We start from the raw sequence: 20,596 nt of genomic DNA, 5'->3' as shown, positions 1-20,596 counted from the left end.
CATGCTGTGTTATCATTAATCTTGTTCATATCATAGTTTTATATTCATATAATAGTTTTGCTACTAGAAGTGGAGGGGACAGCATGTAGTTGGAAACTTTTTTAATAATTTTCTGAAGACAGGCAATTTTTTTCCAAAAATACCTTGGGAATTTTACATGTGCTGCATTTACCATGAGTCACAAAGAAACTTTTAAAAGCTAAAAGAAAAATCAGACCACATGGCAGTGTCTTTCCTGGAAGTACTATGGGTTTCAACAAGTTGATTAATGCGATTTGGTGGAGATGTGATATAAAAAATAAAAATGTTCAGAGCTTTGATGTAGAGGGAAGGTATAATTATGAAAATGTTTGATCTAAAGAACAATTTTTGCTTTGAGAAATTTCTCATTTTAACATGCTTTCAGATTGGCTTTTTAAAGAGCAATCAGAGGGTGCCTGGGTGACTCAGTTGGTTAAGCGACTGCCTTTGGCTCAGGTCATGATCCTGGAGTCCCGGGATCAAGCCCCTCATCAGACTTCCTGCGACCTTCTCCCCCACTCTCATGCTCTTTCTCTCTCAAATTAAAAAAAATAAATAAATAAAAATCAAAAATAAATAAATAATAAATAGCAATCAGAAAAACCACAGGTAATTTTTAGATATTCATGAACTCATACAGAGTTACAGTGTCCAAATGATGAGAAATGAGGTGGGCTTCAGACCCTTTGGGCCCCCAAATACCTTTTTAATTGCCTGTATAGCACTTGTCTCCTACTAGTATTGGCCCCATTTCCAACAGGAAGGGTAAATTTGACAAAATGTAGTTTTATAATTTCCAGAAATATGCAATTAAGATACCCATCCATCATGAACTAAAATATGAATGCAGAGGGTCTACATTGTGTAGATGATGGAATTATGTTTGAAATACATTATTAAATAAAGAATACAACAGTTATTACTACAGCTTTTTTCTATAAATAAAACTGATAACCAAATGTTTTGTAACTAAGTTTTTTTTTAAATAACATCATATGTACATTTGCACACACATACATGAATATATTTTTTGTGTGTATATTTGTGTGTGTTTCACCGGGAGGTGAAATGCAGAAGAGCTGACAAGAACTCTGGACAGCTTCAAAAGAGCACATTGTACTGATTTAGGAAGAGTAAATTAAGCAATGAGTCTAAGAGGCATCTTAAAAGCTGGGGAAATAGTAGCAGGATATCTTCATTAACAAGGGGTGCGCTTTTAGGATGAGGACTCTGCCACGTGTCTACCTCATGGATTAGCTGCCCCTCAATCGGACAGCTATTATAATTATAAAAGTAAAATTACATACACACGTTACTATTGTAGGCTTATGTGGGGCAAGGTCCCTGAACAAGAGACACCAGCTTGCTTACTTAGGAACTTAGCTGTCCAGTGTGACAGAACCTCAGATCCCAACACCAGTATTTTTACTTTCCCACTACACAGTGCATGATTTTTCACAGTACGACAAGAAAGCATCTCAGCCAAACATGATATTTTACCTTCAGGCAGATACTTTTGTACGTACCCTATACTTTGACAGGTCAATCCTTAAAGAGTTATGCAATTGGTCCAGTAGTTTTATGAACTTTTCCCTCTGTACAAAGCAAACACAAAAGAGGAGAATGGAAATAAAGGGTCATTCTAAATGCAGTCCTCACAACAACTCTTTTAGTTATTGTCCTCCTTCTACAGAAAGGAAGGTTCAAAGATGTCAACGATTATCTGAGTTGATAGCTCGGCTATATGACATAACGATGCTTCAGATGCACACCTCTTTCACACCAAATCCAGGCTCTTGCCAATTAGCCACAGGGCCTCTCTGTGATGAATAAGGAAGTATTCAGAAAGTTGTGTACTTCAGAAAGAGTCCAGACAACTGAATTGCCCCTGTACTAATTCACAACACTTTGAGTCAGCAAGAAGAACACACATCCCATCCCCACACACCACTCCAGAAAGAAATGATTGTTTTTTAAAATTTCTCCTAACTATTGAAGTGAGATAGCTATTGTTCTCATCAAGAACAATTTCAAAAAGCATTTTCCTTTTGGTGACAAGTACAAACTTCATAATCTGAAAGTATCGATCACCTTTTAAAGTATGTTTATGATTTAGTGTTTTTTTTAAAAAAGCACAAAATATCAAACCAAAAAAATTATTGATGCCTCCCTCTGAGGCAGTTGAACTGACCTCATCATAGAATGTGAAGATAAGAATAGGGAATCTGCTTATAAGGATGAAGTTGTGTTGATTAAATAAAGTAAATAAGTTAGATAAGGTAAAAACATCAAAATCACACAAACTTTATAGGATAGGCAATCTCCCATTCTGAGTCTTAGACATCTAATCAAAAATGAAAAAAAGATATGGGAGTGTAAGTAAGTAACATTAAATGCCTCAGCCTACATTACTATTCTGTAAATAACAAATTGCACTTTGGAAGAAGTAGAAACTTTCCTAATACTTTCACGTATGAGGTGGATTTATGGGGTTATAACTCTTCCCTTGAAGTCACCGATTTTGATGAAGTGAGCTGAATATTAACAGGAGTTGATGAATCATTCTTAAGTTGAAACTCCTCTATTTTCTGAATAACTGCCTTAATCAGGTTTATCTATCAGGCAATAAAGCTTGATATCTCCTCTGTGTTAACCCCCTGTGGAGTCAATGAAGGAGTCCAAGAAATGAACCTTGCCTTCAACTTGCTTGCCATCTTGTTAGGCAGAGAAGACTCTCCAGCAAAACTCTCCATGAAATACACAGATGAGTCGAAGGTCTTGGGTATTTCTTTCCTACTCTTCATCATACCTTTCCAAGGGAAGAGGTGAACCATACTGCCCTTTTATTAACCCCCATCCCACAACCACCTAGATCAGTAGCTCTCAATCAAAATAGAAAAATGGAAGAACCATGGCCATCACCAGTTTAGGCCACAGCAAAGTTAATCATTCAATCATTCATGTCATGCCTTAAGATGCTTGATCTGACCTCTGTGGGTGGTACAAATCATCAGGACACTCCAGTCATCCGTGCTAATGCCCAAATCATTGGGCCTCTTACTTCCACTGGGACTGACTGTTCTGGTTGTCTGCTTGATATCCATTTTTTCATTCTTCCTTACTAAGAGAACCTCATGACATTGTGAGTCATATGTGTCCATTATGAAATACCTACCTTCCCAGACCTCTTTTCCTCTAGCAATGGCCATGCAGTAGGATTTTGGCTAATGAGATACATATAGTTTATTAAACAGGATGGACTCAGCTAGTATATTGCCAGTTGAATTATTATTTTAAAGGATTCTAGAAGAGTTTGGCAAACACTGTCATATTGGTGTCTGCTATATAATTCTTTATCGGGCTATTCTCCATCTGCCGTGGGTTTCTTTCCTTCCCCCATATGAAACTCAGACTAGATACAAGAAGGCATAACAGATGTGGGACCACCAGATGAAAAGCTAAACAAGAGATTAGGCCTGGTGGAGCAGGAAGCTGAGAGCCCTCATTCCGCCTCTTAGCCCTGTCTGCCTACCCTTCCAAAAAATGACAATCCTGAGCAGCTACACTAGCCCTGAATTCCTTACTACCTTTGGACTTGGGTTCCATGGGGGAAAAAATCTTATTAAGTCTGTTTAGTTGAGTTTGTTTCATGCAGTCGAACAGAACGGTGACTGATATAGATCACACATGTGGTCTTCTTACCCAAGTCTTCCGTGCCCAGCTGGAAATTTTACATTCAAGGAACACAGAAATGTGAAGAAAACTGCCTAGCTTGTTGTCTCTAAATCCCAGACAATATCAGATGATGGGAAATTAAAAGTATGCTACTGATTGAATTTTCATAGAGATTCTTTAAACAGCAGGACAGCTTGAAATTTAATTTTATTTATCACTTTTCGATTTAAGTAGAGATTGCCTTTGCAAGAACTAAGGAGGCCTATTTCTTGCATGGTGTGACTGGAGGAATAACAAAAGGCTGGGTGATTAAGAAGTGATTCTCAGTGGGTTAAGCCGCTGCCTTTGGCTCAGGTCATGATCTCAGACCCTGGGACTGAGCCCCACATCGGCTCTCTGCTCAGGGGGGAGTCTGCTTCCTCCTCTCTCTCTGCCTGCCTCTTTCCTTACATGTGATCTCTGTCAAATAAATAAATAAAATCTTAAAAAAAAAAAAAAAAGATTCTCCCGAGGGGCATGCCCACAACATCTAACCCCGTGCTGTCGTCCTGATTTTTCTGCCGGGGAAGGTCTATACAGGCCTGGGATTTGGTAGTGACCACATTAATCAAAACACTGCTATCAGTTATCAAAAACATATGTTTCATTAGTTGATAAGAATAACTTTAGGGATGCCTGGGCGGCTTCCTCGGTTAAGCATGTGCCTTTGGCCCAGGTCATGATCCTGGGATCCTGAGATTGAGTACCACATCAGGCTACCTGCTTGGGGGAGTCTGCTTCTCCCTGCCTATGCTCTCTATCTCTATCTCTTGCTTTCAAATAAATAAAATGAATTTAAAAATCTTAAAAAAATAAAAATAAAAAAATTAAAATTAAAATTAAAAAAAAAAAAAGAAAGAAAGAACTCTAGGCCAAGGGTCAAAAAACTGTCTGGAAAGAGCCAGGTAGTAAATGTTTTCAGCTTTGTTGCCAGTCGCAACTATTAAACTCTGCCACTGAAGTGTTGTTTCTTGGACAGTGAAATCTGAACTTCATGTAATTCTCAAGTGTTGTAAAATGGTAGTCCTCTTGATATTTTTTTAACCCTTTAAAATGTGGAATTTATTCTTATCTCCATATGAAACCAGCTGGTGGGCTGATTTTGGCCCCAGAGGACTGGAGGGATTTTGAGGAGGGGGGAAGGCATTGTTACCCCACAAGTGCATTCAAATCAACATGAACTGTCAACAAGTCGCCCTCGGATCCTGGGAACTGGAGAAAGGAAAGTCTTTATAAGGAAGGTGTGTAAGCACCTCTGCATCAACCTCAGCGTCTCTCTTCCATTTCTTTGTTTCTCAGTATCTCAATCCAGAAGCAGGGGTGGATTTCACTTGAAACTGATGCTGCTTCAGTGTTGGGAGCCCTCACTGACTTCAGCTTCCCTGAGAAGATCCCTAGCTAGGTGTTCACATGACCTCAGCTTTCCGTAAACTTTGGAAAAAGTAGGGTAAGAAGTATTCTGATGTGGACCAGCTAATTGGAAGAACTTTTTTTTACCAGATCATATCAAAAGCAGTAATTCGTTAAGAAGAACAGAACATTTCAAGTAGAAATTATACATAGCCTATTTTGATATTTTTTGATGATTTAGTTAATCACGGGAACATATGGAAAATAGGCTTACATTTCTTACTGATTTGAGGTTAATACTGCTATCAACAGATATCATAAAATTATAAAATGTCACTACATGATGGCATCAGCGACAGACTAATAAACGTGATCAATTCAATGAGTATTTAAGGAGTCACTTCATAGGCACTGGGAAAGTCCTGAGACGGTGCTCCTCATGGACCTAGAGAGCCCCAACATCTCCCTCAGTCTGACTAAACTTTAGACAGATTTCTTCCTGACTCTAGACCCTGATCTGTCTCTCTCTCTTTCTTTTAGAGCATTCTCTTTAAAAAACTTACAATTGTAATTTTTTTCTCTGCTCCTTAGAAATGTAAATCTTTTTAAAAGCCTCTAGCTAAGGGATAGTATCTGCAACTCTCAGCCTCTGTGGGGAGGGTAAGAGACTAATTTTGGTAGGTACCAAGTAGCAAACACAAACAGCCTCATCACAGAAAAAGACACTTGCACACCCAAGAATAAGTTAATGAGCTGGACACATGCCACTGATCAAATTTCCCCTCAATACCTTCAGGTATTTTTTTCTCCAGCTTATTCTAGCTCTTAAAAACTCTATCTTTTGTTTTAGTATAGCTAAGTTCAGAGGGAGCCCTAGCCTCTCCCTCTAGGGCAATAAATAGCCTCACATTGTTTTCATTGCCTATTTAACTCTCTCAGGCACAATTTTTGCTTTGATATCACATATGAAAGAAACCTAATAAATGTTTTCCCAAACTTGATGTAAGTCAATAACATGTGTGTCAGATTATCAATGAATTTTGAAGTTAAGAGAAACTTTCCTAAAAACATCAAATAAAAACGTTTGATCAGCTCAAAAAAAAAAAAAGTTTGATTAACTCTTGTAAAGACTGCATTATCTTTTTTTAATAAAAAATTATTTTGCAGGATTTTCATTATATGAAGAAGTGATCAAAGAATTTGCCCTCAAGAACTCTAGAAAAACTTTTAAAGAGATTTATCAGGAAGCTTATGAAAATATCATGTTGTTTTTCTGGAATTTGTAATGTTTGTGGTATCCCACTACAGTGATTTAAAATTCATCAGGATTCATTTTTTATTAGAAATGAATATTACTTTTCTATTGACAATGTGTATTCTTCTGAAAAAGAGTCTCATCAAATGACATAAGGTTTAAGCAGCACAAAACTTAGATCCACCTGTGCGCACATCAGCCCTATCACTAATTGCCATCTTGTCCTCCTGTATTCAATACCGGAGCTGGTTTAATCATTCCTCCTTCCTCAGTGAGGCTTTCTGGAGTTCTGAGACTAGAAAACTCAGCACCATATTTGCCAAACTCCTTTGCAAGTGTATGCAATTATGTTAGTTTCTGCCTTCTAGAAGCATGTGGACTCTACATTTGTAAAGTCGACAGGAGGAGATGGAGGTCCACCTCCTGCTTCTTGGTTTACTTCTGCTGCTAAGTCAAGTCCTAGAGACATGCATTTCCCAGTCTCTGGTCACTAGGATTGTGATTTCCAAAAGACAGCTGCATTAGCAGAAGCCACCTTCTGATTCGTCACCTTCCTGACTATAAGTAAGCTCACAACTTCTCTTGCAAATCAGTTTCACTGTGATATTTTGAGGATTATTCTAGAAGAATCTTCTGCCAGGACTTCCTATGATATTATAAGCACCCAATCCCCTGTGCCAAATCCCTTTCTACTTAAAATTTCTAGGATGGTTTCTATTACCGCACCTGAACTGTGTCTGATACACACTCTCTCTCTCCCCTCTACAACATCTCTTCTACACAGTTAACTTTCTAAATCAAAGGTTCTATTAGATTACACCATAAGCTTCGAGAATAATGTCCAAATATCTCAGTAGGCTTAAGAGGCCCTCAACAATCTATTATCAACCCAGTTGTACAGCTTCTTCTTCTACTACCATTTTTTATTCTGTTTGCCCTACTCAATAGGCAGGCTACCTTCCACATACTTTGAATTTATTTTGTATCTCGATTCTTGATGTTACTCAAATGTCTTTCAAAACCTAAGTAGTTTCCCTACTACTTCTTGGAGCTTGGGAAGTACTACTCATCCCTAAAAGCCCTGTTCCTTTTATCAAACTTTCATGAGCTCCTGAAAAGAATCAGTCATTTGTTCCTCTTAAATCTCAAAGCAAATTTGTTAATATAACCTCCTTTGACACTAAACATATTTTGGAAATGACTTACGGTTATCACTACATATGGTTATATGACTACCCCATTAATTTCAGAAATTAGAAGTCACCTTTTATCTTTCAGTCCCTTCATTACCTGCCTTACATGAGGTATCACATGAATACATATAAATGAAAAAGTGGACAAATAGAAGAACATATGTAATGGCAAAGAAATATTTATTAGCATTTGCTTATTTATTTTTGCCCAACACTGGCTGGGTCAAAGAGAATATATATGTTAGAAAAAAAAATGAAGTAGATAAACATCAATTTTACTAATAATTCATTGTATTTTAAGATAACTCACTAAATAAATTTTCTAAAGACTTTTCTTTATAGTTGCGATATTAAACCCCAAGTCACGGGGTTTCTTCCTTTCCAACCCTTGATCTACCCACGGTGTTTTCCAAAACCACAGGGATGTTTTATCCAAAAGAATTTCTTTAATTTTCCTGACTCCAAGCTTTACAATCGATGGTGTGCTATTAAATCATCTCTTCAAAAGAAAAATGCCTTGATTTTTAGCATTTGCCAATTTCCATGATGTTAGTATTCTCAGTACTTCCGGTTTCAAGGGCTGCTATGTTCAGCAATTATCTTGCAGTATTCCTGAAAATTCAGTGGTCATGGCCTGTGAGCAGGTTTAACTAAATTATAACGGTCTTATATTCAATTTTCAACAATCTACTTCCAGAGCTACATCTTGGACCCAAGACTTTCCCTTTGGAATTTTAACTGAAATGTATTACGTTCCTACATAAATCTTTTGTCTCTGTCTCTCATGGTGCAACTTCTCAAACCTAGACCCCATGGTGAAATCTATGTACTAATTCACTCACCCTTCCATTGTCTCTTTTCTACAAAATTTCTATCTGGAGTCAATCCAATCTTCTGCTGTGTACATTACATGAACAACAGAATGCTGCAAAATCCTGAGAAAATCTGACAGCCACATGCATTGTTGTGACAATGTGACTTATGCTTCTCAACATCAAATGAGACCTTCAACTTTTCTAGGAATTCCTCTGACATGGCCCTGAAGCATTCCCCTTTCTATTCCTTCTGATAATTTATCTAAACCTATCATAGCTCCTGTCTTATAGGTGAGCATTTTCTGTTCCTGCAGACAACCACAGAGAAAATTAACGTTAATGGGGTATGAAAACCCAACTTTTCACTCCAGTATCAAAAGGTCACAGTTGTCTACAAGGATACTTACATTATTCCTGAAATTTCAGAAAGGAACTTGTCCTTTCTCATTCCAAAGAATGTACCTCCTTTTGTACTCTCAACTACCTATTTTTCTTTCTCTTCTGCAATGTCGCTGCATCACATGTTCTCCATCTGATAAATCTGCAACTTCACTGTCATAACTTGTTCCTTTCCTGATAACCTATAAACATGTTTCAATTTACCTTATTAAATTAAAAAAATAATCCTTACCCAACCCAGCCAGTAAAAATAAAATCTTTTTCATGACAAAATCTTCCCTTGACCAATCTTTCCCTTTTCATTCCAGTTCGTTAACAAAAGAGTCTCTGCCAATCTCATTTTAAACAAAGAAATATTTACATTATATATAGGCACCGATGAATATTAATTATGCTAGAAGAGCAGTTTTTCATCTTTCAGTCCTACTGTATTTCTACTTTTATCCGAGTGTGTATGTATGCGTAAATCAGACTGACGGGATTTGGTCCTTGCCTATGAGATAAGCTACTAACCCTTACCGACAGAGGGCAAAGAAGAGTAGGCGTCTCAGGTTAGAAGGGGTCATCTAGGGTGCCTAGGTGGCTCAGTGGGTCTCAGGTTAGAAGGGGTCATCTAGGTGCCTGGGTGGCTCAGTGGGTTAAAGTCTCTGCCTTTGGCTCAAGTCATGATCTCAGGGTCCTAGGATCGAGCCCCACATAGGGCTCTCTGTTCAGCAGGGAGCCTGCTTCCCTTCCTCTCTGCCTACTTGTGATCTCTGTCAAATAAATAAATAAAATCTTAAAAAAAAAAAAGGTAAGAAAAAAATGTAAGAAAAGCTTTTTCCACTGGCTTATTATTTAGATACTCAAAATATCTGGGTTATACCTTTGAGAAGGATGAAAAAGGACCAATATAATGGTGTTCTTGAATCAGAAGAAACAGATCAGATTCAGAATTCAGGTAAAAAAGAACCTTTGGCCATAAATTGGCCAACGTGGGAAACGTTATACTTAGATATCTCTGACTGAGCAAGTAGCATTATTTTCAGTAGGCAGAGAAAAATACACTCACATTTATATACCAAATCATCAATTTATCAAACTGTAGCTTGAGGAAAAAAGTTTTTTGGCCCTCTTCTACAATAAGTTATTTGATTTGTAAAATACAGTTTTTTATAATCATGTTGTCACTGAAAAGTAGTGAAATCAATTTGGTTTTTCTTCTTTGGGTCAGCAGGAAGTTCTATCTCATTTTCCTCCAGGTAGCTTTTATGACAGATATTAATCATATAGACATGTCTTCTTTTTCAGAACTACAAAGGCTCAGTGTTCCACAACGCTGGCTTATTCTCTACAAGGCACCCAGGCAGAATATTAAAAGCAAAACAATTTCATAACACTGTGTACTTGATGTTACAAGTAAAATCTCAAGACGATCTTATTATCAAGATGAGGTTTTTATAGCAAAACTATTCTGATGATCTGTTATCGGTTATAATAGTATTTTGTTGAGTTGGTCAGGGAAGGTTCTTTGGTCCTACCTCTTACAAGACTTACTTCTAACAGAAGTAACTGATGGTATGCTGTTTATACTGTAGGTAGAGCAGGAGAGATGAAATCCTCACACCTGATATCTATAGAGCATTTTCAACTTTTACAAACTGGATTATCATATTGTACCTCATTTGCTTTCATCTTCAATTTGAGAAACACATTAGAAATGTAGTTGTTATGGGGCACCTGGGTGGCTCAGTGGGTTAAAACCTCTGCCTTCGGCCCAGGTCATGATCTCAGGGTCCTGGGATCGAGCCCCACATTGGGCTCTCTGCTCAGCAGGGAGCCTGCTTCCCTTTCTCTCTCTCTGCTTGCCTCTCTGCCTGCTTGTGATCTCTGTCAAATAAATAAATAAATCTTTAGAAAAAAAAAAGAAATGTAGTTGTTATTTTCATTGAGCAGATTGAGAAATTCAGGCTAGAACGACTGGCTTGGCTTGCTAAATTTGAACACAAACTCAAATCCCATGACTCCTAACCCAGATAGTATTTTCATCTACTAGTACTTAATTTGATTTGTCATTAAATAACAATTACTTTTTCCTTTGATTCATTCCAACTCATCTCACATGCCTCATACGTATTTTCTTTCAGATAAAAAGGACAGAAAAACTGTACACACAGCAGCACATTTTCCCCCTACTGACTTCACACACTTTTATTTGCCGAGACTCATTTGTTTCTACTCTATGACACATACCTCAAAATTTAGTTTCTACCAACATAATAACAAAAATCTATTCAGTGAACCAATTCTGAAGTACAGTGGAAAAAGTAACTATGTTGTCATGAAAATCATTTTTCTACAATGGGTCTCAATTTCATGTATACACACACACGAAAGTAAAAATACTTGTTTCATATGGTTATTGAATTGAGCTAGTGCTGAACACGTATGTGCCTAGTCAAATTATGTAAGTGAAGATAGCATTCTCTCCAGACAGCTTTCCTTTACTTCCCTGTCTTCATCTCCAAAGACACCACGTCCTGTTGACTCTATGCCACGAGTAGCTCTGTAATTTGTCTTTTCTCCTCCAACTTCACTAAGTTTGTCTTAGCTTAGATCTGTACCATGCTCCTGCCCTTACTATAAATTATATCCTGTTTCCAGTCCTACCAATTTCAGTTTAATGAGGTTTATCGAGAATGAGTTCCAGTGACAGTTACAACCACTAAATACTTGAGTTTCCTTGAGATACCTGCATTCCTACTTTTCAATGCATCTTTGATGCATGTGACTACTTCAGGTCGATAGTCTTCATTGGGTACAGAGAGTTCTTAAGACCCTTTAAACACCTACTACATTTTACTTCAATGTGCCAATATCTACCAATAATAGTAAAAACCAATCAATCAGAGGTAAAAATGGAGGCTAACAATCTTGAGAGAAGTCAACCAAACTCACTTTTACCAGGGAGCATCTGAAAGGGTGAATCCTAACTTTGCATATATGGAGAAAGTCCTATAAAGTCCCAGTACTCTTTCAGAAAAATGATGTGTCCTCATTGGGGAAAAGATCATTCCAGATAGGGTCACTTCATTCCATGAAGATGCCTACTGAAAACCCAAGTTCTTTTACAGGGTATGTTTCCCATGAACTTTTAGCCTTCGCCCATTATACTGTAAGACATTCCCTAAGAAGTGCCTCCTGCCGTGAGATTCCAAGAATATCTGGAATCCAACGTCTGTTGGAAATGTAACTCCCATAAGTGAGTAGGAATCTGAAAATCCAAAAATACTTACACCAAAGTTGGTAGCAGCAAATCGATCTGAGGCGGAAACTTGCACGTTCGTTGAAACTGTCGTGTGAGCATAGAAAGCGTTTATATTTGCCAACAAGGTACTCATGACAGCAGGGACGCCAGGGCACATGTATTTAGAAGACAGACATGAGAAGTGCCTACAAGACAGAAACATTAAGCACTCTTAAAACACAAACCAATTAATTCATGTAACAGCGCACCCTCTAATGCCAGTAATTACTTCCTTAACTACATCTACGAAGAAGAGCAGAAACTCCCACCATCTCCACTACATGAAAGAGAAAGCAATTTCAGCTTTTAAAAATGTCTCATTCATAAAAGGGGGGTGGCTTAATTAGAATGTGATTTGTCCCAGGGATGACTGCATAATTCAACTGTGGGAATGTTGTGTGTACACATCCAAAGTGCAATTTCCAATGGAATCCAGCACCGACCGAAAGCAATTCCACGGGAGTCTCCCGTTCTCCAGCAACTATGCCATCACTTACTTCAGGTCCCGACATGCTCTATTTCAACCAGAATGCCCTTTCATTCTTGTATTCCTATCACATTGATGAACCAAAAGGCTCTCTTTTTTTTTTTTTTTAAGATTTTAATTATTTATATGACAGACAGAGATCACAAGTAGGCAGAGACGCAGGCAGAGAGATAGGGGGAAGCAGTCTCCCCGTTGAACAGAGAACCTGATGTGGGGCTCGATCTCAGGACCTTGGGATCATGAACTGAGCTGAAAGCAGAGGCTTTAACCCACTGAGCCACCCAGGCACCCCAAGGCTCTCCTTTCTTTGCAAGTCTACTGAACAAGTGAACTTAAAATCTGACTTGAGTACAGTTTCTGGAATTTTGTCATCAGAATACCTTCCAGAAGCAGTTCAGCTTTCCTGGCATTTTGCTGCAACCAGGATTTAATAAGGCAAACGGATGAATAGTGAGGACAGATTGAATTATGCCAGCTCAATGCTTAAAGACCATTTCTTTTAAACCCTGAATAATAGTATCATTCACAGACATCAGAAGCATCCAGTGCTCAGTTCTGTTACTTCTCTCAAGAAAACCTGTTTCATTTGAACTATAACAAAAGAGTTGAAAATTGAAAGCACAGCTTATGATAAAAGTGAGAAGATAAAATACGGAGGAAAGAAATTTTCACTATGCAATCTGATGCTATTTTGTTCTCCTATGTCAGTAATTTTTCCTTCACTTAGGCATCTCTGAATTCCGTATTACTGAACTCAATCACAGAATGAACAAACATAAGTAAATGTCCTGAATAACACCTCAGAAGAAATGGATGACGGTCCTGGAAATGGTGGCTTCTCTTAGATTTTAGCTATGTCACTCATACAGCTTGTTGCAATACTAGCTGATAAAAATAGGTTAAAGTTTAAACATGGATCTTTGAGGATTATGAATAACAAAGCCTGACGTGGGAGTTGCATGATGTTTTGCTATTTAACCCTAGAAATACATTATCACTGATTGCTTCCTTTAGGTAAATGATACCTACTTTGACTTTATTATATACTAAATTAACTATATCTGTTAAGAATATCACAAATAATATAAAGATATTAAAAATAGAAAGCAAAATCTCTTAACACTATGTATCTTTTTTTTTGAGCAATTCACAGTAATAAAATTTGTTAAACCCAAGTTAGAGGTTAAGAGTCATGGAATATGCAAGATCTAAATGTAATGGTATGGGGGATGGCACAAGAAAAATAAACATCCCTAGGGGGAACAAGAGTTATAGAAACATCGGTTGTCAAAATAAATTGGTAAGAAACTCAAACACAGGAAGTTTATTATCTTGAACATCCTTGATATATTTAAAGGGATACTGGAGGTCACCAGGATGAACAATCTTGCTTTTGGTTTATAAAAAAAGGTATCCATGTCTCCTTGATGCAGCCAAGTGTTACAAAGTATTTAAATCTGGTAGCTGCCACCTTCTGATTTTTGGTGCCCATGCGATCAATAACAGTGTAGCAGGGACTTTAAGCAGAAATAATGGACAAACATAATAAATATTCTGAAGGCGCTTCTAGCCTGAATTCTATAGGTGAAATTGAAAATCTTATAAGGAAGATGACACAATTATTGAACAATGTTCATTGCTTATAAGGCATCTGAGAGGGAAAATGAGCATAATATGGGGAGACCAGGGATATAAACAAGCAAGCTTTGTCTCTTTTATACTTTGAGTTGGTAAACTTAGTGTTTTAATGATGAATGTTTTAACGTTTAAATGATGAAAATGCCCTACAAAATTGTGGTTGTGGGGGCTTTGAGAGATGTAATTTTGACTTACCTAGTGTAACACAATCTTTGCTATGTACTTATCATTATGTTAATACATATAAAATCAGAAAAGCAGTAAAAAATACACTGGTTTTCATACTTTAAGGTTTTCTTCAAAAAATAATTCAATTTATAGCTAAATGGTAGGATTATAATACTTTCTCCTATTAGAACTGATTAGAAATAGAATTAGAATTGACCTTAGTATTTTTCTATTCTTTAACTTTTCATTTTTTTTGTTTGTTCATTTTTTTAATCAAAGGCATCTGGCCAGAGTCCTCTCCCTTCAATAGCTACACATTTACTATCTTTCTGGAACTATTTTTCATGACAGGAATCTAAAGTTGTTTAAAACATGCTCCTGGAGTAAAATATGTATACCCTAATCAAGAGGACACACATGAAAGACTAGTTTTCCCATGCAAGAGAAAGTGCTATTACAGAATTATGTAAAAGTTTTCATGCTATTACAGAAGTATCCATTGGATAGAGGAAGTCCGGAGGCCCAGAGATGGATGACGCAGGTTCAACGGCTGATTGGAGCCCACTGGTGGTAAGCAGTGGATACATCAGAGGGAAATGTCTGAGTCAAGGTCTTGAGGATTAAAATTCATGTAATGGCTTTACAGAAGAGTAAAGAGTTTAGTGTCCCTAGAATTTGGTCTAATAAATATATATTTTTAATATTTTAATTTAATTTTATTTTTTTCAGTGTTCCAAGATTAATTGCTTATGCACCACACCCAGTGCTCCATGCAATACGTGCCTTCCTTAATACCCACCACCAGGCTCACCCATCCTCCCATCTCCCTCCCTGCCAAAACCCTCAGATTGTTTCTCAGAGTCCACAGTCTCTCATGGTTCATCTCCCCCTCCCATTTCCCCAAATTCACTTTTTCTTTCCTTTTCCCAATGCCCTCCATGCTATTCCTTATGCTCCACAAATAAATGAAACCATATGATAATCGACTTTCTCTGCTTGATTTATTTCACTCAGCATAATCTCTTCCAGTCCCTTCCACGTTGATACAAAAGTTGGGTATTCATCCTTTCTGATGGCTGCATCTGCGAAAATTGGATAGCTATGTACAGAAGAATGAAACTAGACCATTCTCTCACACCATACACAAAAATAAACTCAAATGGATGAAAGACCTCAATGCAAGGCAGGAAGCTATCAAAATCCTAGATGAGAACATAGGCAGTAATCTCTTCGACATCAGCCACAGCAACTTCTTTCAAGACATGTCTCCAAAGGCAAAGGAAACAAAAGCAAAAATGAACTTTTGGGAGTTCATCAAGATCATAAGCTTCTGAACAGCAGAGGAAATAGTCAAGAAAACAAAGAGGCAACCTACGGAATGGGAGAAGATATTCGCAAATGACACTACAGACAAAGGGCTGATATCCAAGATCTATAAAGAACTCCTCAATCTCAACACTCAAAAAACAGAAAATTACGTCAAAAAATGGGGAGAAGACATGAACAGACACTTCTCCAAAGAAGGCATACAAATGGCTAACAGACACATGAAAAAATGTTCATCATCATTAGCCATCATGGAGATTCAAATCCAAACCACATTGAGATACCACCTTAGACCAGTGAGAATGGCCAAAATCAACAAGACAGTAAACAAGTGTTATAGAGAATGTGGAGAAAGGGGATCCCCCTTATACTGTTGGTGGGAATGCAAGCTGATGCAGCCACTTTGGTCTAATAAATATTTATTCTAAGTGTGAGATACTGTGTTAGACATTGGATATATATTAAGGAATCCACTTACAGACAAATGGGAGAATCAGTCACACAAGAAATGTAAAACAATTATGCAAATGTTATGAAAAAGAAAAGCCAAACAGAGTGCTAGAAGAGTAAGTTGGAGTGTGCATATTGTGCCCTGGTGGGTCTCAAACTGAGACTGGGCTAAGAGTTAATGCATGACTCAGAGACAGCCAAACCCAGCATAGTGCTTGCTGTCACTGGTACGTAAAAGATGTATTTCAGAGGAATACAGGAGTAAAAACCAAGGCACAATGGAGAAAAGATATTGTGTGCAATGAACCCTAGCAATTTTAGGTTGGTAGAGCCCCAATTTCCCAGAGAATACCCTACCCTTGGTCTTACCAGAGATAATGTTGGGGGTATGTAGGAGAGTCTCGTGAAATAAGTTAGGGAAGTTGGACCTATTTTCTAGACCAAAAGGACTTTTTCACACAAAATTCAGAGTCTTAGAGTGAGTTTAAGTAAAAACAGTATCTCCAAGGAACTCTAGCTTTTTACATGGATAGAAAGTACCATCATGAGAGTTGAATTTAAATAGAGTAATGGTAGGAAGGAGACTTTAGGAGAATGGGTTTAAAGAAGGTGAGACAGGGGCACCTGGGTGGCTCAGTCAGTTAGGCAACTGCCTTCGGCTCAGGTCATGATCCCAAGGTCCTGGGATGGAGTCCTACATCGAGTTCCTTGCTCAGTGGGGAGTCTGTTTCTCCCTCTCCCTAGGACCCTCCCCCTTGCTCATGCTCTCTCTCTCCTACTCTCTCTCTTAACAAATAAAGTATTTAAAAAAAATAAAAAATAAAGAAGGTGAGACTGAAGAGTCCAGTCAAGAGGATATACAGGAAAGAGACGGAGGGTATCTGAACTCTGGTAATAGCTATATGAAATATGAAGGAGGAATGAATGTGAAAACACTGAGGGAAGAAAAACTGTCAGGACTTGGTGACTGATGGGGACTGAGAAGTAGAGAAGTAGGGAAGAGAAATGGTTAAGCTGCTTGGGGCTTCTGGGTAGCTCAGATAGTTAATCATCTGCTTTTGGCTCAGGTCATGATTTCCAGGTCCTGAGATCAACCCCCATGCTGGACTCCCTGCTCAGCAGAGAGTCTGCTTCTCTCTCTTCCCCTGCTTATGTGTTCTCTCTCTCTCTCTCTCTCTCTCTCTCAAGTGAATAAATAAAATCTTTTAAAAAAAGAGAGAGAGAGAGAGATGGTTTGGTTCCAAGGTTTCAGTTTGGGTTACTGGTACCTCTGCCAAGTGAACTAGGAATTAAAAAGGAGAAAGAAATTGTAAGGTGGGGATTAGATGTTCAGTTGAGTTTAAGCTTAAGGAACTTAAAGGGCTTTCACATAGGAATGTCTACCAGGTTACTGGACACCTGAACTGGACACTTGGATCGGGGTGGAGGGGGTCACCAGCATGTCAGCATCAGTCAAAACCATGAGAAACAATAAGATCATCCTGGAAGATTATGTAGCATGATGAGAGAAATACCAGGATTTAGAGCCTGGAAAACACCAATATATAAGAGACTATTGAAAGGAAATAAAAGGGGGGGAGGATTCTATGATTGGGGCCAAAGCCAGGGGGCGGGGGGAACAGATGGGACCAGGGAAACCATGATAATGGGAGATTTTCAGGTAAAGAATAAATGATGCTGTTAGGTACAGTGAGAAAGTCTTTTAAGGACAGAAAGTAGACTATTGGACTTGACAAATATACTTTATTGTGACTTAACAAGAGCAATGCTAGTGGAATGACAGGAGTTTGCAGTAAGAGTAAATAGGATGAAAAGTGGGTAAGTGCTGGGGGTGACCAAGGTCAAGGCCACATTCTGCTGGTTTCCTGCTAAGGGTTTTTCACATCTCATGTGGATTATTTGGAGTTGGTGGAGATTTTTGCAGAGGCAACTGACATTATCAGACAAATTTGGAAAGATGACTCCAGAGTGTTGTAAAGATAGATTGAAATGAGAAGGTACTGGAAGCAGAATAAGAAGAATTTAGGAAGATATAGAAGTAAAAATGATACTTCTGTCCTGCTTCCAAAATGATGAAGTACTTCATCATTCTGGAACAAAATAATCTTGAGGTAATCTAAAACTCACAGAATCACATGGTTTCTGACCTCCAAGATATAACACCTTGAATATTTCTCTGAAACCTAAAGTTTCTAACAAAACAATTTGAACTTGCTTTTACTCGTTATAAGTGAAAATTTATAATGACCTCTGAAAATATGGACCCTAGCTTGGTGCCCCACCAAGAATAGCACAGGAATTCCATGTAAAATACATAACTTTGGGTAGGCTATGTTTTTGCTTTGTTTTGCCAGTGTTTTTGAAGTCTGACTCTCTCCCTGTCTTTGGGGTAATTAAATATTTATTTTCCTTTTCTAATTTTCTTCTTTTTTGAAGATTTATTTCTTTGATTGAGAGAGAGAGTGTGCATGGGGGACAGGGACAGTGGCAGAAAGAGAGGGAGAATCCCAAGCAGGCTCCCCTTTGAGTGCAGAGCCCGATGTGGGGCTCAGTCTCATGAGCCTAAGATCACGGCATGAGTTGAAACCAAGTGTCAGATGTTTAACCAACTTGTCCGCCCAGGCGCCCCTCTAATTTTTTTTTTTTTTTCCTTCCTAAGATCACAGAACAAGTAACGTGATTCAGGATTGGAGCTCAGGCAATATAAGTTTAAAACCATCTCTCTTAGCCACTAGGTATCTTTCTCTTAATTTATCCTCCTCCTCATCTCTTCAATGTTGTATATTACTTGCACATGTAGCTGGTCCTTTCAGTATGTGTCTAGTACATGCTTTGTTATCTCATCTTATTCAGCCTGCCTCTAGCATAGTGTTTTCTTGTACAAGGGAGATGACCGATGTTTATTAATGAAAACAAAAACAATGTGAGCCAAATGTATTTATGTAGAATTAGAGTGTAGAGGACATGTGGTTTGTTACCTTGAGTACAACAGTTTATCAAAACAGATAATTGCTTTATAAATATTTGTTGAAGTACATAACAGTTAATAGTAATGATGACAATAACTTTGAAGGTTAATAGCATTCTGCTTATAACTGCTATATATTTTAAATTTTCCAGAGCATTAGGCATATATTCATCTTAGAGGATAGATAGAAATACTTTGCTTTCTGATTTTAATTTAACTGAGATAATTTCTGGGGTATGATTGGAAGTAGCTAGCTATATGTGATTCACCCCTTGAAACTTCCCATGAAAAACAAAGGAAAACAAAAAAAGAATGCCAAGTCATAAAAGCACTAGACATTAGGGTACCAATCAAAGATTGCCTGGTATCTTTAGATTAGGAAAAGATACCTTTCCTAAGTAGACTTTGCCTAAGTTTACGGCAGCTGGCTAGGTTGAGAGATGTTCAGTGGCTGACTGGTATGTCTAAACTCCTAAAATATTAACCTGACTAGAGAGGAAATGGGAGGATATTTCTAGCAATCATACACTGTCAACCCCGTATCTAAGACTGGGGCTGAGACTGCTGGCCAGCAGCCTGGCAATCACTCCCTATTCCATGCTAATGGCTTCTCAAGGCTGTAAAGAACTATCTCTTGTTTCTCACACCTACTCACTCTATATCCGTTAAAGAATATACAAATCCCAAGATTGCAGTACAGCTTGTGTAATAGGAGCTAGGCAATAGGATTTGAAGGTTAGAAAAAAGGCCCAGAAGAACACTGGGAACGGTATATCCTGGGGATTATACATAATCTTTAATGTTTTACTTCCAGTAAGAAAGAGTTCACAGCTTGTTTAGATTTATCCGGGGGTGGGGAGAAAATCCAGTTTTTACAGATGGAGAATCCACCAAAAAGAACAGGTAAGTATCTTTTCCCAGTCTAAATGAGAGCTGCATTTAAATAAAGTCATAGGTAATGGTGGAATATTTTTAGAGACTTGGCTTCCAGTTTAAGGTCTTTAGGTGAATGCTGACCATACCTAGGTGGTCAAAAAAATACGGATTCAAAGGAACCTGTAAGTTGCCATATAAGAAAGATAAACATCTTTACATATTATTTTAACATATAAAAGTGTAAATAAAAGTATATAACCCATATTATTCTCTAAAATACTATTAAACAAGATTTTTACAGAAGAAGTCAATAACACAGCACACGTAAAATGTTTTTTCTTTCAAAGTTTATCATAGACCTTACCAGTTTCTGGTTATTGTGTAGATGCAAAAAAATTACTATAAAATTACTATAAAATAGATACCACTCTGATTTCACTAAGTAAAATATATTGAGACTTAATCTTGAAGATATTAATGGAATTATTTTTCACTCATAACTTCCTAAAGCAAAATACAGGAACGAGAATAGCAATATGAAAGTCAAAGGAGAACAATGAGAAAAACTCGCTATTTCATTTAATGCTACTTTTCATTCCATTAGAACTTTACATCGGTGTAAACATCAAATTAGCCTCACAATGGTGTTT

At 37.7% G+C, this 20,596-nt stretch overlaps 1 protein-coding gene across 1 annotated transcript in view; it reads right to left on the bottom strand.

The window, feature by feature from the left end:
- UNC13C (unc-13 homolog C) overlaps positions 1 to 20,596 on the bottom strand; it is a 568,731-nt gene that overhangs the window by 269,003 nt on the left and 279,132 nt on the right. The window contains exons 15-16 of the mRNA XM_045073496.1: positions 12,023 to 12,179; positions 1,548 to 1,616 (exon numbers count right to left, since the gene is read on the bottom strand). Of these exons, the coding sequence (XP_044929431.1) occupies positions 1,548 to 1,616; positions 12,023 to 12,179 (226 nt within the window). The remainder of the gene's footprint in view (positions 1 to 1,547; positions 1,617 to 12,022; positions 12,180 to 20,596) is intronic.

The sequence above is a fragment of the Mustela putorius genome, unplaced genomic scaffold, assembly GCF_011764305.1.
Source record: "Mustela putorius furo isolate JIRA1106 unplaced genomic scaffold, ASM1176430v1.1 tig00537243_pilon_pilon_pilon, whole genome shotgun sequence".
Taxonomy (NCBI): domain Eukaryota; kingdom Metazoa; phylum Chordata; class Mammalia; order Carnivora; family Mustelidae; genus Mustela; species Mustela putorius.
This window is presented reverse-complemented; position numbering and strand designations above follow the sequence as displayed.